The sequence below is a fragment of the Hyperolius riggenbachi genome, chromosome 1 (assembly GCF_040937935.1).
Source record: "Hyperolius riggenbachi isolate aHypRig1 chromosome 1, aHypRig1.pri, whole genome shotgun sequence".
NCBI lineage: Eukaryota > Metazoa > Chordata > Amphibia > Anura > Hyperoliidae > Hyperolius > Hyperolius riggenbachi.
In genome coordinates, this window is record NC_090646.1 from 111,800,324 (window position 1) to 111,820,260 (window position 19,937).

A 19,937-nucleotide genomic window follows, 5' to 3' on the forward strand; every position below is an offset into this window, starting at 1 on the left:
ACAATAATTCGGCCTCCAGCAATTGCCGGAAGCCTAATTATATAATTCCCCCACTATCCATGGCGGCCTGGAGGAGGAATAGTAATTAATACGGCCCGGACTTGTGCAGAAGCAGGATCAGCCATATACTGGCTGTATCCTGCGCCCAAGTCTACCGGCGCCAATTTCAAATGTATGCCCTGAGCTCTGCAGATCCTATTTCCAGCTAGAGGCATAGCTTTATGCTGTAGCTCTGCCTTTACTCCAGTCAATCTCCACCTCTCCCCGCCCCTCTCGGTCTTCTTTCACTGAGAGTGGTGGGGAGAGGCGGCGATTGACTGACTAGGAGACAGAGCTACAGCATAAAGCTCTGCCTCCCCATAGCAGCACAATCTGCGGCCTGCAAAGTCGTGGAACTTTGCAGGTCTATTTATCTGGTTTTAAACCAGTTCTGCCGAGGGAATGTGGCGAATCCACTTGGAATATAATGCTGAACAGGATTAAATAAAAAAAAAAAGAGACTTCAGAGTCTCTGTAAGGCCTTGTTCAAATTGCGTTTGTGTTTTGCGGTTTTTAGTGCAATTTTTTTTTTTGCGATTTCTGAGCTTTGGGCGTTTCGGTAAGTGCTTTTTGGGGCGTTTCGCGATTTCTAAGTGTCCTAGGCCTTATATTTAACCTCCTTAGCGGTAACCGCGTGCTGGACACGGGGTAAGCCGCCGGAGGTTGCCGCTCAGGCCCTGCTGGGCCGATTTTCATAATTTATTTTTTTTGCTGGACGCAGCTAGCACTTTGCTAGCTGCGCCAGCACTCTGATCGCCGCCGGCCCCCGCCCGATCGCCGCTATCTGATGCGGCACGCCCCCCCCCAGACCCCGTGCGCTGCCTGGCCAATCAGTGCCAGGCAGCGCCGAGGGGTGGTTCGGGACTCCCAATGACGTCCTGACGTCATCCCGCCCCGTCGCCATGGCGACGGGGGAAGCCCTCCAGGAAATCCCGTTCTTTGAACGGGATCGCCTATCGCCGGAGGCGATCGGCGGGGCTGGGGGGATGCCGCTGAGCAGCGGCTATCATGTAGCGAGCCCTGGGCTCGCTACATGATTTAAAAAAATGAAAAAAAACTGCTGCGCTGCCCCCTGGCGGAATTTTTCATACCGCCAGGGGGGTTAAAGTGGATCCGAGGTGAACTTTTACACATTGCATAATTGTGTTCCTTTGCTATTGTTTATAGGGCATTCCTCAAGCCAAATACTTTTTTGTTTTTGTTTGAATACTCTAATTCCCTATAAACTAAAAAAGCCACGCCCACAGGTTTTCAGAGAGCCTTGGCAGTAGCAAAGGCTCATGGGAGCTCAGTCTGGGCAGGAGGAGGGGGGAGGTGTTACTAGCCATTGATTTCAGAGGCAGAGGGGAGGAGGGAGGAGGAGAGGGGATTAGGCTGATGGCTCAAGATACAGATAAGTCTGCTTCTGTGTAATGTTTACAAACAACATGGCTGCTGTCGTATCACAGGAATACATAATCATATTCTATTAAAGCTGTTTGCAGCTAGTTTTGCTGTGTAAACCATCTAAACTTTAGATAAGATATATAGACAAGTTACTTGTTATAGTTAGTTTTTCATCTCGGATCCACTTTAAAGGTAAACGGACCTAAAAATTTGAAAAAATTATAATTAATTAAGCAGTCCTACGCCCAGGATACATAATGGGAGTAATACTTGCAATGCCTTGTGGGTTTGTAGTGAGGAGGTCGTTATGGCAGAAGAGTTGGTGGTGCTGTTAGCTGCATTAAGATTCTCTACAAACAGGAAGTGCCAGCTAACCCGGAAACACTTCACATTTAAATTGACGGAAAAAAACGCCCACGAAATCGCTGGCAAAAGCACTTTTTCTAGCGATTTGCGCTTTTCCTATATCTCCCATTATCGCAAAATTGCCCCGAAAATGGTCCATGCAGCGCTTTTCAGATCGGAAAGCAAACGGAACGCCCCAATCTGAACTAGTGCATAGGAAAGCATGGTGTAAGCGCTTTCAGAGCGATTTTGAAAAATTGCCTGCGCTTAAAAAATGAAAAGGCGCCTCTAGTGTGAACGAGCCCTAAGTCATGTTTGTGTACTAGCCTTTATCACTAACCTCTACTTTCTGATGCAGAATATTAACCTCTTGTGTTTGGAGAGGGGAGGTTAGTGTTTAGACAGAGGAAACGTTAGTGCTCTTCTACCTTGCCCAGCTTTTCTCCTTTTTCCTTTTTTATTCACAATTCTTTTATTAGACTGCAGGGCAGTCGAGTAGCTTCAGCTGGAAGTCCCATGGTCTTCAGCTGCACTCTCGCAGTACAGCCATGGCCTCCAAACAATTGGTACGGAGTATCTGCTAGTTTATAAACAGCACATGTCCAGTTAAAGGAACTGCTTATACATGAAAGAATGAAGACATGCATGAGAGGCTTTTTTTTTTTTTTACTGGACACGCTTGGTTTATGGACTTTCATTTTCTCGGTACACCCTTGCCTGTGCTGCTGGAGTGAGGCTGAAGACCAAGGGACTTTTGGAAGGATGGGTAAGAAGAATACTAAGTAGCATAGGACAGGAGCGACACTGGAGCAAAACTGGGCATGTTGGAAGGTAAGTTAAAGTTAAGGGGACAGCAGCACATAAGATATTAGAATGAGTCATGTTTGCTTTAAAGGACAGCTGAAGTGAGAAGAATATGGAGGCTGCCATATTTATTTCCAATATCCGTTGACTGACAGCCCTGCTGTTCTACTTGCCTACAGTAGTGTATGAATAACACCAGAAACAAGCATGCAGCTAATCTTGCCAGATCTGACAATAATGTCAGAAACATCTGATCTGTATATGCTTGTTCAGGGGCTATGGCTAAAAGTATTAGAGGCAAAGGGTCAGCAGGACAGCCAGGCAACTATCCCCTGCACTCAGAAGCCATTCCATGTCAGGAATGAGCTTTATGGTTGTAATTCCTCATCAACGAGGGCTACGCTAAAGTTGAACTAGTGACTGACTGGAGAGAAACTGTCACTTGCATACCTGAATGGTTAACTCTTTCAGGCAGAAAAAGAAAAAAAAGGGAACACAGTCTGTTTATCTCAATTATGTCATACGTCACCTCGGGTACAATTTAAAAGGAAATGAATATGGCAGCCACCATATGCTTCTCACTTCAGGTGTACCTAAAGATCTGTGTGTGTGTGTGTGTGTGTGTGTGTGTGTGTGTGTGTGTGTGTGTGTGTGTGTGTGTGTGTGTGTGTGTGTGTGTGTGTGTGTGTGTGTGTGTGTATATGTATGACTGTAGTAGAGACAGTAGACAGCAGTCTCTTTTGGCACAGGACCAAGACTGAGTGGGCCTGTATCTTCTGAAATGCACTTTGTGAATAATGACAACTTGATCTCTCAATTATATTTAATATGTTTGTCTTCTGTTTTTGCTTTCTTTCCATAGGCCCGACGCTATTATTTGTGAAGTCCTCCCATGGAAAGGAACATGGCAGGAAATTCTATGCGTGCTCAGCCTGCCGGGACAGGAAAGACTGCAAATTTTTCCAATGGGAAGATGAAAAGGTAAAAAACTACCGCATGTAACCTCCTCTGCCCCCGTGTGTATGAGAAGATATGAGAAGTGGCAGTGCGGCTCACCTCATCAACGGTTCCAGCAGCGAACTCAGACCTCTTGTCATCTGCACGGCGCAACTGGTTTCAGTTTCTGCTGATGACGCGATATAATAATTAAATATTATATTATACTTCTTATATTTGTATGCTATACTTACCGCTGAACACTTTTTGGTGAAGGGCTGGGTAATTCACCTTCAGACGTACCAAGTTACCACTTTCTGTTCAGATGCTCAATAAACTATGCTACTTCAACAGCATTTTTCTCCCCCACAACATTTTAGGCAAGTTGTGTGGAGAAGGATTCGAAGCTTGTTCATGTTTTATTTTTTATTAGTAGGTGCAATTTTACTTGTAACACATTTAACTAACAATTACATGTTATTCTCTTGAAACAGGTTTCGGAAGCCAGACATCAGGCTAGAGAAGACTATAACCTCAGCTGTCGGCCTTCTTTGACGCATGATCGGTACATGCTAAGGTATTGCTATCTGCCTTTCTGTCTGCTTATAGCTTTTATTGATATATTTAAATGTGGTATGTTTCAGAACAGAGACAAAGGTAAATGGTATCCCAGCTCAGGGATATTTGTTATGCATTTGGTAGATTTTTTTTTTTTTAAAGTATGGAAAAAGATATCCACTAAATATAATAAACTGCACAAAAACTTTTTTGAATGGTCTTTGTTAAAGCGAACCCGAGCCCAAGCTTTGGTTAAAAATTAACAATTACCCTGCAGAGAGGGAGGCCTCAGGATCCTTTTGATGCTTCACTCAATGGTCCCAAGTGCCCCTGTTTCTGAGTGCGGAACCCCTCCTCGTCGTGGCCGAACGGCTCCCCTTCTGCATTCATGGCTGCGCATTAGAAGCTCAAGACGATGCATTGTCGCTAATCTTTGGGGGGGTGGAGAGGAATCTGCGCTCAGCGGCGGGGGACAGCAGACCACCGTGGGACAGCAGACCACCGAGGGAAGCCTTAATACGATCCTGAGGCTTCCCTCTCTTTAGGTAAGTATCTGATTTTGTGTATCTGAGCTTCGGCTCAGGTACACTTTGGAGTACATAATATAAAAAAGACAGAGCCTGTTATGTCAGACGGTAACTTTTTTAAAAAGGTAGTTGTAAAAAAAACAAAAACTGTCCTACAGGCACTCCAAGCCATGCGATACTTGCCCTGAGACATTATTTACTGACCTGAGGAAGTTGAATGACTCCCCTGAAATGCAGTTTGGTTTTTTTTTTGTTATTTGTTAAAAATAAACTACTACTGGATCTTTTTCATTGACTTATAGGAAACCAGAGCTGACTTAAATTAAAAGTTTTATAAATACCTGGGGCTTCCTCCAGCCACACAGATTGCTCCCACGCCGCAGTTGTCTTCTCCCTCTTCAGTTCCCCGGTCCCGTAACTTCCTCCAGTCACGACCAGTCTGACTGCGAGGGAAGTGCACTCTTTACATATCTCTCCAGCAGCCACCAGAGAGATACGTAGAGGGTGCACTTTTTGCGCAGACTGGCCGTGACTGGCTGAAGTTACGGGACCCGGTGACAAAGAGGGAGAAGACTGAGGACGGCGGCGTGTGAGCGATCCATGCGGATGGGGCTGGAGGAAGCCCCAGGTATATCTAAAACTTATAATTTAAGTCAGCTCTGGTACACTTTTAGTATTATGGGCAGTGTATGCATTTTCCCATAAGAATGTTAACTGTTTGTTTTGTAATGTTCCATCCGTTTGTCCCTTTTCATACCAGATTTCAAGAGTTCATTGGGCTGCCTTTAGCAAGAAGGAAGTTTTGTCAGGACTGCCAGCAGCTGCTGCTGCAGAATGAGTGGGAGGGACATTCCAGCCATCATGTGGTTGGAGACGTTTCTGCATCCCAGCTGAAGAGACCCAGCCAACTCCTGCATCCTCTAGAAAATAAGAAGAAAAATGCCCAATACCTGTTTACAGACAGAAGCTGCAAGTTTCTTCTGGATACAATTACCAGTCTGGGCTGTAGACGAGTGCTGTGTGTTGGCACTCCAAGGTATATTCCTTCTATTCCTATGTATGATGGTTATAGACTTTTTCACTAGAACCATCACCTGTATGTAAGATTTGTTCAAAGCTGAAGTAACATCTGCCAACAAACTACCACTACAAATAGATACACCTCCTGTATTCCTGTGTAATAATGGTAGCAAAAGGCATCCTCACTACCTTAACCTCTGTGGCGGTGTGATTATTTCCGGATTTTAAGGTTTGAAAGCGTTGCAGTTTTTCCACATGCTTTTAGACCGTAAAAATCATGCTGCAGCCCTTCACATTATTCACCTCCTATGGATCCAGCTCAGGGTTACTACTCTGAGCTGAAGATTTCTGGCCCAAGCCTGACTCAGGATTACCGCTAAGGAGGTTAACAATCTGGCTGCATCAATGTGATGCATTGTCCTTTTTTAGTGTTTGAATGAAAACCTTTTTTCCAGTAGTACTGGCCTAATTCTTCAGGAGAGGTAAGACCAACACCACGTAAGATTGCCAGCGCACAGCAATTTTACCATTATTACCGATGCCTAATTCCGCTTCCTCATTGCAGTACAAAGCTGTTTGGCCATTGATCACCAGCCATTTACCCCCAGATCCACTCAATAAAATACTGGACATTTCCAATAATTGTTGGATCAACATACTGACCGAGAACCAATAACAAGTGTTTTTTAATAGCATTTCATTCAATTCATACTTCCGGCACACTGCAATGGACTACAATAAGTGTGAAAGTTTCATAGACTTTCATAGCGTAACACAACACAGGTTTACCCTACTAGTGTAAAAGAGGCATTACAGAACAGTGGACCTGATTCACTAACCTATGGTAAAAATGCCATATGTTGCCTGTCCATGGCAGCTTTTCTTTGCCATGCACAAGCTACTCTTTGGAGGATCCAGAGGCTTTCCTCTACTGAGGTAAATATCTGACTTTTCCGCTGCCTAAAGTCACAGGTTTTCTTAAAGATTCCAGTTTGGAGATACATTATTCTATTCAACAAGCCAGACCCTTTGTAGGCCTCACTATCTTTACTTCATTGTTTTGACTGAGGAATATTACTCCTCTTATCCCTCTTCAGTTTACTGTATTTTGAGTTAGAGTTTTAAATTCTTCATACAATGTAAATTACTTTTTACCTTGAATTACAGGTTGCATGAATGGATCAGACAACATGCTGGTGAAGGCTCTAAGGCAAAGGTGAAAAGCCTCTTACTGGACATTGATTTCAGGTGTGTGGAAACCATATCTGTGCTGCAATGAGAAAAAGAGAGAGGCTGTGGTATGGGAGCGCCCAGCTTTGCTACCATTAAAGTAAACAAACTCTTGCACAACACACAGTGAAAAGTCTTTATTCCACATAAAAGTTGCTGAAGAAATTCACTTCTCTGTGTTCTGTGTTTGTTTAGACAGATAAACCTGTCTAATTAGTTCTTATAAGCAACTGTGAATAGACTGCAGGAAGCTCTGCATAAGATAAGCACTGAGGCTTAACCATTGCAGTGCCCTCTGCAAATGTGACACCAAGTAAAACATCAGGGTTTTTTTTCAGGATTTTTATAAATTGTAAGTTGGGTAGTCCAGATGTAAAATAATGAGTAACAAGCTTCTGTTCTGTGCTGGTAGTCACTCCTGCAGCAACATGGGAGGGTCTAGTCATTATGTACTCCACAAAGAGTGGCCTCAATTCACTAAGCTTCTCTCCTGTCTTTAATAACTCTTCTGGGCTGTTTCTACAGTTATCACCATGGTGATAACAGTAGAAACAGCTCAGAAGAGTTATTAAAGATAGGAGAGAAGCTTAGTGAATTGAGGCCATTATATTTCAGCTTGGCTAAGAGCAGCAATTTCAGCTGTGGTTGGTTTTTTAAAAAAAAACAGTAGTTTGCTGCAAACTGACATAGAAAGATACTTTTTAACACCTTAAAGTTGTTCTCCGGTACCTATATAAAAAAAAAAAAAAAAAAAAAAGGCTAAAACTGACACGTGGGGCTTCTATTGGGCTTCCCTGCAGCTGTAATGTTGAGGCCGCGCGCATGCTCGCTCCCGTGTGCGTCGGCAGGAGCTCACTGCGCAGGTGCAGTACAAGAAAACTTCGTACTGCGCCTGCGCAGTAAGCTCCCACTGACATGCGCAGGAGCAGCCGCGCAGCTAGGGTCCTATTCTTCTAGTTAGATGAATAAATAGCCCGGTGCCAACGGCCCGGTGCATCGTAGAAAGACGGCGCAGGACATTACAGCTGCAGGGGGGCGATAGAAGCCCCAGGTAAGTGTCAGTTTTAGTTTTTATTTTATTTTTTTTTAGGTCCCAGAGAACCCCTTTAAGTTACAAAAAGCCTTACAGAGCACTAATACGTTTGTAGCTAATTTTTAGTTAATTTAGTTTCAAACTTTAACCCTCCTGGCGGTTGATTTTTTCTGCAAAATATGCAGAAATCCTTTTTTTTTTTTTTTTAATTTTTTTGTTTCATGTAAAGCTACCAGAGTGGTAGCTACATGAAACACCACTAGAGGGCGCATGTGTCCCTCTAGTGCGATCGTCGCCGGCATCAATAGCAAACAGGGGAACGCGTATATAACGCGTTCCCCTGTTTGGCTTCTCTTGTCGCCATGGCGACGATCGGAATGACGTCATGGACGTCAGCCGACGTCCTGACGTCAGACGGCTCAGATCCAGCCCATAGCACTGCCTGGAACTCATTGGTCCGGGGGGCGGGGGGGGGGGGGCCCTCTTCCGCCGCTGCGTGCTAGCTGTGTGTACAGCACTTTAAATGGCACAAATCGCCCCACCAGGGGCTGAGATATCTTCCTGCGCGGCATAGCCCGAGCTCAGCTCGGGCTTACCGCCAGGAAGGCTAAATAAGTGAAGACACATTACAGGTGATGGCTCCCCACATTCAGAGGCAGTAGGCCATAATGAGTTTCATTTGTTAGGCCTCTTCTGCTCATCAGAGTGACTGCTGATCTTTGCATGTGGGAAATTAGAAAAAAATGCACTGGACCAAACCAATCTCAAACAAGCAATCGATAGTAAAATAACCTCCATCTTTTACTGAACATATTAAATAAACCTGGATACCCTGGTGCAAATTATCAACCAATGGTGAAGGTCTCTAATTTATAGTTCTGGCACTTAACCTCCCTGGCTTTCAATTTCTGCAGGATTTCTGTGCAAAAAGTGGTTCAATTACTAAACTGTGTCAACCAAGGGTTAAGAATACATTTTGAGTATAATACAAGTTTCAAACACAAAATCATGTCAAAAAATAAATTACATTTAATTCTCTCTGCAGACTATAATTTCCCCACTCCGGGCTTATGGACAGAAAACACGTTTTTTTGCATTAAACTTCACGTTCGTGTGCAAATTTTTACATCCAGGTGTCCATTCACATACGAAAATTCACATACGAACACAACTTTTAATGCAAAAAGATGCATGAGGAAAAAAAACCTGAATCCTGCCTTGGAACTGTTGGACGAGTCTGACTCATCTATACCATTTTCAGCTATTTTTTCTCCGGATGAGACAGACTTGTCCATACCGCCGGGGGAGGCTACACCAGCAAACTTTAGACTCATCCAATAGTTAAACATCCACAAATTGGTCCTGTTTCTTGGCACCGCTTGGGCTTACTTCACAAAATGGATTACTTTATATATTTTTTTTTAACTCAAGATTTGCCTCGGGTACACTGACAAGAGTTGACAATCACAAAGCTCAATCCTGTTCATAAAGTGTCCTTCGCAGACCACATAGTAGGTGAGGAGGGTTGTCGGAATAAAATAAGTCCTGACAGATAAGTATCCAGAATGTATAGGTGGGCATACATCAGGCTACTCGGCGGCCGATCGACCACCCGATTCAATTATTATTATGATCAAATCACATGAAAATCAGTGCCGCCAAGAGCATGCGCGATTCACAATGCGACCAATTTCTGCCCGACATGCTCAATCGGGTGCACGGCGGTAACAGCGTGCGATAATCACAAACCGCAAACGTGACAGAAAACCCCTGCCTCTGTTTCCCCTAATTTTTTATGTGCCCAGTGCAGGTACGCTTTACCTGTCATGCCGCCTGCTGTCGTCTGCTGTACTTCCGCATTCTGGCCCCATTTGACTATCGGTGTTATAGCATGTGGAGCGCAAGTGTGATGTCACGCACACCCCACGTGATAAAGCACAGGTAGTCACGTGGAGCCAGAATGAAGTGCAGCAGGCACCAGCCGGCGGCGAGACAGGTAGGGACATCGGCTGGGGGCGGCATCACAAGGCCGATTCCCGCAAGATTTCATGCTGAAATCGATTGATAAACGGCCTGCGTTGTATGGGCAGCTGACAGATCTCTCTCCGATCAGATTCGCTCATGAGCGAGATCTGTCTCTTGGTTGAATCTGCCCATTATTGCTAGATGTATGGGCACCTTAAGTGTAGATAGAGATAGTCACTAAGGCAGACCAGAGCAGACTGCTGCCACAATTAAAGGAATCCAATCCCACAAAACAAACTAGCAGCTGCCAGTGCAAGTCCCAACATGAGGAAATCGATTGATCCAATGTGATAGTAGATGGTATATTTAATGTACATAATGTAGGTAAGAAAATGGAAGGGTTGGATCTTACGAACCTCAATCTTTTTTTTTTTTTTTTTTTTTTTTCCCAGATACTCTCAGTTCTACAGCAAAGAAGAATTTTGTCATTACAACATGTTTAACAACCACTTCTTTGGTGGAGAGGTACGTGTTTATTAGATGGCATGAAGAATAATACTGCTGGAGGTGTTTGGTAGAACACTAAATGCTAGCCATGGCTGGACATAGGAATCTGGCCAATACAGCTTTCGTCTGTCACCTTGGCCAGTAACACACTGTGCTGTATTGGTCAGTGTATTACCTTCCCCCTTTCCCTCATTCAGTTCCATTGGCCTGGAGATCCATCTCCCTACAATAATAATTGCTAATTAGAGATGGTTCACCCAGAAATGTCTACAATGGTTAATGACCGAGACAGAACAGAGATGGTTGTATAGTCAAAATTAGGTTAACATTTGTAGAGAAAATGGCATTCCCCTCAGCCCAGCTCAGCAGTGTTTATATGCCACAGATTTGCATGCTATGTAGGGTATTGCAGTACTAAGAAGTAGCGAGTGTTATGCTGGACATGTTCTTTTTTTGCTAGTGGGGTTTGCAGAGAAGAGAAGCAGGCGTGTCCTGGGAGGATCAGACTCACCGATTATGTAACTTTTGCTCCTGTTAGATCATTTTCTTATTCTTTTAAAAATAAATTTTAAGCATTTTACAATTGAAAAAGTATCCACAAGTTGGTGAGAAATTACTATCAAAATTATTTTGAATATTTTCTTGCTTGCTGGTGAATTAAAAGGCCTTTTATTGACAAGTTTAACAATATCACCTAGGAGAAAACTGAGAAGAAAAAGTTGATTCCATATGGGCTCCTCTGAACCATGAGGCTGGGGTACTCTAGAGTGCACCGACTATCTGACAGGATACTAGATGCCCTGGCCAGCAAGGCCAAACTTACACTTTCTCCACCTCTAGGCCAATAGTTTTGCTGCTCCCTTTTTATTTGCAGCACTGTTCTTCCCATTCCTTGTGCAGCCATCTTTTTCATATTTAGCATCCATGAACAGCACTCCCTCTCATTCAGGCCCTTTGGGCAGTAGCTCCCCTCTTCCATGTGTAGCTCTCCATTTGCAGCCCCTTATTCTATATGTAGCAATCCATCTTCCATGTCCAGCAACCTTCATGTGCTGTAGCCACCCAGGGCCCGAACATTTGTGACCTTTTCAAAATTCAAGCTCTGCCTACCAGTAGAGCTTTGTGCAGTACAGTCTGATTGGTTCTGAGCATGAAACTTTTCTTGCTATGGTCATTGGATTACAGTTTGTAGTATTCTTTTTGCTATAATAAAGTGTAGCATCTTAAAGTGGATCCGAGATAAACTTTTACTCATTGCATATGTGTGTTCCTTTCATATAGTTTATAGGGCATTCCTCAAGCCAAATACTTTTACGCCCACAGCTTACTAGAGAACCTTGGCACTCTCAGCCTTAGTAGCAAGGGCTTATGGGAGCTCAGTCTGGGCAGGGGGAGGAGGAGGTTATTAGCCAGAGATTTCAGAGGCAGAGGGGAGGAGGAGAAGGGAGTGGGAGATACAGATCTGTTTGTCACATTACACACAGGCAAACTGAACATGGCTTCCATCATTGTATCACAGGAATAAATAATCATGAACTGTTCAAGCTGATTGCAGCTAGATAAACCTGCAAAGTTCCATGACTTTGCAGGTGGTAGAATTTGCTGCTCTGGAGAGGCAGGAGGAAGCAGAGCTGTGCGCAGTAGCTCTGCCTCTTGCTGTGTCAATCTCTGCCGATCTCCGCCTCTCCCTACCCCTCTTATTACTATGCCCTCAATTCCGCCCCCTCAGGCGTGCATCTGTTCCTGTGAGACTCCTCGCACACAGCGAGTGAGTCAGAAAAAGCTGCAGAGAGGGAGAAGCTGCGGGCTGCACAGCACTGGACTCTCCTGTGTACAGTAGAAAGGTATGTAATACACAGTAGAGTGAAAGGGCGCATATCATTACCATAAAATTAGCCAGGCTGGAGCCGCGACATGGAAACAGGAAGAGGGGTAGCGGCCATTTTATCCAGGAAAGCAAAAACCTGATAGGAAGGAAAGTAGAAGGGTGGACGGTACACACCAAAAGAAAGAAAACCAATTTAATGAAAAACTGTATACATTTTATTTATCAAAAAAGACAATAGTATTACAAGAAGCTTGGTCCCGTAACACACTCCCCTATAGCCCCCACCCCCTGGACTCCCAACACACTGAAGCCCCACAAGCACTCGCTACATTCATCTCCCAATCGCACAAGGCCAGTAATCCAGGTGCACCCAGATCTCATAGGGAACAAGAAAAAAATATATTATTGTGCGATCACATGTATTAACTGAAAGTCTCTGCTGAAGACCCTAGGGTCACAATATTCCATCACAGTTCCACAGTGTATGGTAGTAGCAAACGTCCACTTTCTAGCAGTTCCTCACAAAAATATGGTAATCACAGACCCTTTTGATTGTGCAAACATCAGGAAACAAAGCACTTATGAGCCACGGCAGACTATTGCAGCAAAGCAGAGCATAAGCCCATAATGTCCACAGCAGTAAAAGAGATTTGGCAAAGCGTGAGGCAAAAGTGCAGCATAAGAAAAGTCCACAGCTGAGTACCTTACGTACAGGCAGAATGCCTTCAGCTGGCAATCTTGCAGTGCAAAGCGGCTATGCAGTAGCTCACCCTACCAAATGGCAGTTCGTATGTCCTTGGAGCTCGCAGGACGACTGGGCAGTCATATACCGCTGTGGCATGGAGTTTGATCGAGGGTATCCCAGTGTGGAGGGACTTCCAGTGAGGCAAGGAGGCAGAGAGAGTGTCGGACAAGCATGCGGTGATGCCACCTATAGCCCCGACATGTTTCACGAGCTCCGTGCTCGTTTACTCAGAGGGCGTGGCTCACCGCAGTGTATTCCCATTGAGCCGAAGTTGACTCAACCAGCCAATGACAATGCGGCGGGGTGGAACAGGCCAACCACGACATCCGTCTAATAGCGGAGGCGCACGTCATCCCCCCCCCCCCCCATTTTATACATTTTATATTTTTTTTAAATGCTATGAAATGAAAAATAAAGGGCTCAGAGCGGCAGTAAGAGGGGGAACAGCATACATAAAGTGCTCCACATAAATGTCTTATTCAAAAAAAAAACAATTTCACTTTAGACTCTGTTTAAGCAATTTTACAATGTGTTTTAGGCTCCAAAGAGTGTCTGCCAGCGATTCCTGCAAGAAGAGGATGGAGAAGGTGTTATTATGGTGACAGACCCTCCTTTTGGAGGTTTAGTAGAACCATTAGCTTTCAGCTTCAAAAAAATGACTAAGCTTTGGAGGGCACCGTCAAACGCAGGTGTGTTGGAGCTGATTATTACTGAACCTGCAGGTAATTCATAGGGAAGAAGGGCAACGTGTGGTGCATTAGATTCGGCTTCTGGTGGGTGGAGTGAAGATGAAAATGGTGCAATGGGAATTGGGCAAGCATCAATATGGCCTCAATTCACTAAGATCATGCTGGAGATAATAAGGCAAGAGAAAACTTACCTCCACACAGTGAGAGAGTTATCTTATCTCTTCATTCCTTAAGTTACCTCCTCTGTAGTTAATTTACCTCCTCTGTAGTTAATTTACCTCCTCTGTAGTTATTTTCACATGCAGTTAATAAACAGCCTGTCTTTAACTCTGGAGTTATTTTAAGGATTGGAGAGTTAACTTAAAGACAGAAGAGTTAACTTTAGGTTTGCCTGAGGTAAAATGTTTCCTGAATACTACATGCCTTATCACCATGGTAACAACTCTAGAAGAGTTATTAAAGACAGGAGATAATCTTAGTGAATTGAGGCCAGTGAGAGTTAAGTTACCTCCTCTGTAGTTATTTTCACACGCAGTTAATTAACAGCCTGTCTTTAACGTTAGAATTCTGGAGTTATTTTAAGGATTGAAGAGTTAACTTAACCACTTAACCCCCCGCGGTACGAATTTCTCCGTCCCTTTTTTCCCATATTTTTATTTTCAGTTTTTTTTATAACATTGCATCATTCTCTAATATTTGAAGTTTACACTACTCAGCATTCTAAATGATTTTACAGAGTAGACAGGTGAACTTTTGAACTGTCCTCTGCAGAAAAAAAAAAAAACAATATAGTGCCAGACACTTGAGATAAGCTTCAGAAGACAGAGCTCTCTGCGACTTTGTGACTGATATTTTTTTCCCAGTAGGAAATCCGATGGAACTGCCTACATTTTGGATTTTTCCTTATTTCTTTGAGCCTCGTATTGTGCAGTCTTGTCCTGGGTTTAGTATGCTGGATTATCAGGTGAGCACCGTATGTTTGTCTTTTGTCTGTTATTTCCCAATTTATAATCTGAGGAAATGTTTTCTATTTTCTGTAAAGCACAACTAAACTAAGAATGTTGAAGATGCTATGTTTATTTTCTTTTAAACAATGTAGATTGCCTGGCTGTCCTCCTGATCCTCTGCCTAATCCGCTACATTTATCCATAGACACTGAACAAGCATGCAGATCAGGTGTTCTGACTGAAGTCTGAATGGATTAGCCACATGCTTGATTCAGGTATGAATGATTCAGATACTACTGCAGCCAAAGGGATCAGCAGGACTGCCAGGCAGCTGGTATTGTTTAAAAGGAAATCCGTATGGCAGCCATATACCTCTCACTTCAGGTGTCCTTTAAAGTGGACCTGAACTCAGAACTTCCTCTCTGCTCTAAAATATTAGCAACAGTATAATAACCTTTAAAGAAAAAAACATGTCCATGTTACAGCTTATAGAACTCATACTGAGATTCTGCAGAGTGGTTATTTCCTGGTATCCTGGCTGCACAGAAAGTGTTAACCCCCGTGTTTACATATTAGTTCAGAATTTGGCAGACAGCTGACAGCTCAAAATTACACTAGCTTATTACTTGCTGAGAAGGGAGACTAAGGGCTCGTTTCCACTATCGTTGTAATGCAAGTGGATGGGCCTGTTTCCACTGTAGCGTTGTTGAGGTGCGTTTTTTTTCAGCTGTGAAAAAACGCACAAAAGAGCTGCAGAATTCGCCTGCGAGTGGAATGCATGCGAATCACATGCAATGTATTTAATAGGGAAATCGCATGCGATTTCCCCATGCGTTTTTTTGCCGCGAATTCGCATAGGTACCAATGTAAATTCACACAGGCAGTGACATGGTTAAAATCGCATATACCCTCACCTATGCAAATTCGCAGCAAAAACCGCTTGGGGAATCGCATCCGCATGTGATTTCATCAGCGGTGGAATCCAGGCGATTCCGCACCGCAATAGTGGAAACGAGCCCTTAGGCTGTTTACTATAAACACACAGGGTGGATTTCTTTGTATTCTCCTTGTCTCCTGTGCTTTAATGAGATAGTAAGGATGTGTATGACCCCTTTATGGACAACTAATGATGTTAATGCAGATGATGTTGGTATTCTTTCAGGTGGACTATGATAACCATACTCAGTATAAACATGGGAAGACTGGAAGGAAACAGTCACCTGTCCGGATTTTTACCAATATTTCACCAGAGAAAATTGTGCTTCCAGCAAGTGAAGGCTACAGGTGAAAATGCAATTAATTATCATTGACTGCATAAGATGTCTTCATGTTGACATCATTACACATGTCACTGAACTTTATTAGCAAACCTACACATCTGGGCATACATGAAGCATAAGTAATTGGAGGTTAGCTTTGGTGAAAGTTGCCTGTCAGAATAATTGGCAGCTTCAGAGGTAGAAGCATCTAAATTAACATGCACATTATGACTTTTTTTTTTTTTTAATATATATATAACGTTTTGGATTTCACCAAGTTCTGTATTGGACTATAACTGATGAATTACTTAAAGAGAACCTGTATAAAAAAAAAAGCCTGCTATCATCTATTTTTAAAAAACTGCCCGTATAGTGCATCATTTTGATTCCTAAGACCTCAGAGGGGCAGTAAAAAAACAATCTTCCTTCGTGGACATCGCGTTCATTGTTTGCTTTAGGTTTCCCATTATATGAAATTATGTTCTGTCATTTTAGGTTCTGCGCACTGTGTCACCGATACGTGTCCTCTGAAAATAAACACTGTCAACTGTGCAACTCTTGTACCTCCAAGGTAACCAATCGTATGGTTCATACACGTTGTGAGGTTTCAGTATACACAACAGATGTTTCATAGCTGAGCAGGCTAAGTATTAAATCTTCTTCCTGGCCACTCACTGCACCAAAAGGGGCCTTTCTTCTTCTCCATCCCAGACTGAGATGTTCTCAGAACTGACTGCAGTGGGATTGTTGGTCACAGTTACTGCCGTGTAAAACTGTTAAGTACTTGGTTCTTTTATCTGAACGCGCTCAGCGTCGACTTCTGCTGCAGCTTAAAGAGGACTTCCATCCTGAAAAACAAATTCCTGCAGCGCTGCTGTAAGTTAAATTGTGGTGTCTTGTGCCACGAAGCCACTCCGAAGACCCTGCAATGCTACACTTCTGTTGCTTGGCCCCGCCTCCTCTCTCTCCTCTGAGAAAAAACACCCTGCAATTTAATGCAGTAAATAGCTTGGAGTTTTTTCTCGGAGGAGAGAGGAGGTGGGGCCAAGGGGCGGAAGTGTAGTGATGCAGGGACATCAGTATGGCTTCGTGGGACAAGACACCGCAGGTAAATATAACTTTTTTCATTTCAGCAGCGCTGCAAGATTTTGTTTTTCAGCATGGAGGTCCTCGCTAACTATATAAATATCCCCTCTACTTTATCTGGGGTGGGGTGCCTAGGAACGCCCCTTCATTCCCTGTTGATAGTTCCCGATATCACTGTAACGGCATACTGCGCAGGAGAGCTGCCACTTGTGTGGGCTTGTGGAGATTGAGCTCAGAACGATATTGTTGCAGAGCAGGGGGCGCTGGAGGGTGCAGATGGTGCTGTGGCATATGTACCGTATGTAAATCATGATTAAAAGTAAGCTAAAAAAATTTCAGGTAATAGTCTGCAGATTATGCCACATGTATGTGAAGTATGCCAAGCGTAAAGGTTTGCTTTATGAGATAGATCGGTGTATGTCAGTACGTGTAATTTACCCACATGGTACCTGAACTTGCTAACATAATTGTCCCCTTACAGGATGGCAGAAAATGGAAGCACTGTGCCCTCTGCAATAAATGTGTGAAACCATGTGAGTAATGACAGTTCTTTATCTGTGTCATATTTCCCAGTGACATGCATACAAATCTCTAGGCTGAATTTTAATACAAATATTTATTTAAAATTGCAAATGATTGCAGATCTTTTACATATCCAGATGCAGACTGTAGTGTTGAAATCAAGTTTAATGTGCCAGCCCATGCTTTCCTACTATAGAGATAAAAATTTCCAGTCAGGCATGTCAGTGGTTAGAGTTCAGAGGTTATGTGGAAAATGCAGTTCTGTCACAGATTTTCATCAGAATCCCCTATCAAGATAAGACACGGAACATTAATATTGCGCTTTTCTCCTGCAGGACTCAAAGGGCCAGAGCTGCAGCCACTAGGGGTCGCTCAGTACGCAGTAGCAGTGTTAGGGAGTCTTGCCCAAGGTCTAAACAGGAAGGAGATTCAAACCCTAGTCTCCTGTGCCAGAGCCCTCAACCAGTACACTATCCATCCACTTGTAGAGAGATATAGAGAGGGGCACCGAGAGCCCAATATAGTGTAATATGTACTGGTAAATGGAATTCTGAAAGCAAGTAGAAATATACTCACAAACCAGGGTTACCTCCAAGGTAACCACTGTAAATGCAGGTGGGGAGATTAGACCTGTCCCCACTCAGGATTAAGAAGTCGCTCTCTGTAGATCAAGGAAAGAAGGGGGTATGTCACCCCTCCACTAGGGGTGGACTCAATTGAGGTAAAGTAAACAGAGGCGCCAAAAGGATAAAATATGCTACGGCGGCAGTGGTGGACTTAACTCCCAGAAGCAGACACAAGAACTGTCAATTTCAAAACAGTTGAGAATTTGACATACAGTACTTTGGAGTATGTCAATAAATTCTCGACTGTTTTGAAATTGACAGTTCTTGTGTCTGCCTCTGGGAGTATATGCTTAGTATATTTTATCCTTTTTACCCCTCACTATCCAGCCATTGTTCATAAATCACCTGTGTGTACTTTGTAGGGAATGAAAGTGTAGAAACAGTAACCTGATTGGAGGCTATGGGTTACTGCAGTTATAGGTGTATTTTTGGTGATGCTGCTATTAACATGGGCGCATACTTGATTTTTGTAATTTCTTTCTTTTTTTTTTTTGTTTTTTTTTTTACAATACACTTTATTACAAAATAAAAGGTGTTATATTAACAAAGACACGTAAGAAATGCCACTAATATAGTAATCATGTTGGCAAGCAGTCAATGCATATAGCATTGTATGAATCTGAGGTCCAACTCCTATCTGTTTTCAAATCAGTATGGGACATGGTTGAGTTGTCATCTAATACCAATTCCCATTCATTGCTGGCTAGATGCCAGTGGTCCCATATACTTGAAAGGACTCCTTAACCATAAGAAAGAGAAGTAGAAAAGAAGGGTGATTTTTACTAGTGGTTTATCTTTTACTTTAACACGCTGTTATTAACTAGAAACAAATTGCCAATTACTGTCAATTTTTAGTCAATTATGTTTGTTTGTTTTTTTGGGGGTTTTTTTTCAAAATGTTTAATATGCATCGGATTTCCTTTTAACCTCCCTGGCGGTAAGCCCGAGCTGAGCTCGGGCTATGCCGCGCAGGGGGAGATCTCAGCCCCTGGTGGGGCGATTTTCAAGCTGTAAATTGCTGTGCGCGCAGCCAGCACTTTGCTAGCCGCACGCACAGCTTGATCGCCGCCGCTCTGCGGCGATCGGCCGCACGCAGCGGCGAAAGAGGGCCCCCGCCAGAGCCCTGCGCTGCCCGGACCAATGAGTTCCGGGCAGCGCTATGGGCTGGATCGGAGGTGTCTGACGTCAGGACGTCGGCTGGCGTCCATGACGTCATCCCGATCGTCGCCATGGCGACAGGAGAAGCCAAACAGGGGAACGCGTTATATACGCGTTCCCCTGTTTGCTATAGATGCCGGCGACGATCGCACTAGAGGGACACATGCGCCCTCTAGTGGTGTTTCATGTAGCTACCACTCTGGTAGCTTTACATGAAACAAAAAAAAAAATCAAAAAAAAAGTTTTTTTGCCAATTTGGCAAAAAAAATTAACCGCCAGGGAGGTTAAGCTATTGAAATAAACGCACAGTCACTCATCACCTCCCCAGTCTTTAACAATCCTAAAAATGACCACATGAGGGCAGCAAAGCAGCATAAAACATTATAGTACTGCACACTCAGTAATGTTGACATGTAGCCACTGAACATTCATTTTCATTCAGTCGTTAAACATAAACTGAGCTAATGCAAAATCGCTATTGCTCAGGCCCCTGCCTACCATGTCTAATAGTCACACTATAGCAAAGTTAGAGTGGCATTTGCTGTTCCTGGACTCAAATCACCATGTTAGTGGATCGTCTGATACCTGGGAGGCAGAGTTCGTGGCTTGGAACAGTGATGCTCTCTGTATAGGTTTTATACTTTATTTCATCTACTCATCAACGGGTGATCAGTACTAAAGCAAGACTAGGCTCCCTTATGAGATCTGAAATTACTAGAGGGGTTGG

General features: G+C 43.6%; 2 protein-coding genes across 3 annotated transcripts in view; one reads left to right on the forward strand and one right to left on the reverse strand.

The window, feature by feature from the left end:
- The window catches only part of LOC137564430 (small integral membrane protein 24-like), an 89,614-nt gene that overhangs the window by 19,855 nt on the left and 49,822 nt on the right, over positions 1-19,937 (reverse strand). Inside the window, exon 2 of the mRNA XM_068278307.1 lies at positions 6,771-6,885. Coding sequence (XP_068134408.1) covers positions 6,771-6,807 — 37 coding nt within the window. The 5' untranslated portion in view covers positions 6,808-6,885. The remainder of the gene's footprint in view (positions 1-6,770; positions 6,886-19,937) is intronic.
- Positions 1-19,937, forward strand: part of ZCCHC4 (zinc finger CCHC-type containing 4) — a 33,561-nt gene that overhangs the window by 3,235 nt on the left and 10,389 nt on the right. Inside the window, exons 2-11 of one of the 2 annotated variants that reach the window (XM_068278286.1) lie at positions 3,437-3,555; positions 4,005-4,087; positions 5,356-5,631; positions 6,783-6,863; positions 10,296-10,368; positions 13,462-13,612; positions 14,476-14,576; positions 15,722-15,843; positions 16,314-16,389; positions 17,386-17,437. In XM_068278286.1, coding sequence (XP_068134387.1) covers positions 3,437-3,555; positions 4,005-4,087; positions 5,356-5,631; positions 6,783-6,863; positions 10,296-10,368; positions 13,462-13,612; positions 14,476-14,576; positions 15,722-15,843; positions 16,314-16,389; positions 17,386-17,437 — 1,134 coding nt within the window. The remainder of the gene's footprint in view (positions 1-3,436; positions 3,556-4,004; positions 4,088-5,355; positions 5,632-6,782; positions 6,864-10,295; positions 10,369-13,461; positions 13,613-14,475; positions 14,577-15,721; positions 15,844-16,313; positions 16,390-17,385; positions 17,438-19,937) is intronic. The other variant, XM_068278294.1, reaches the window with a different exon arrangement.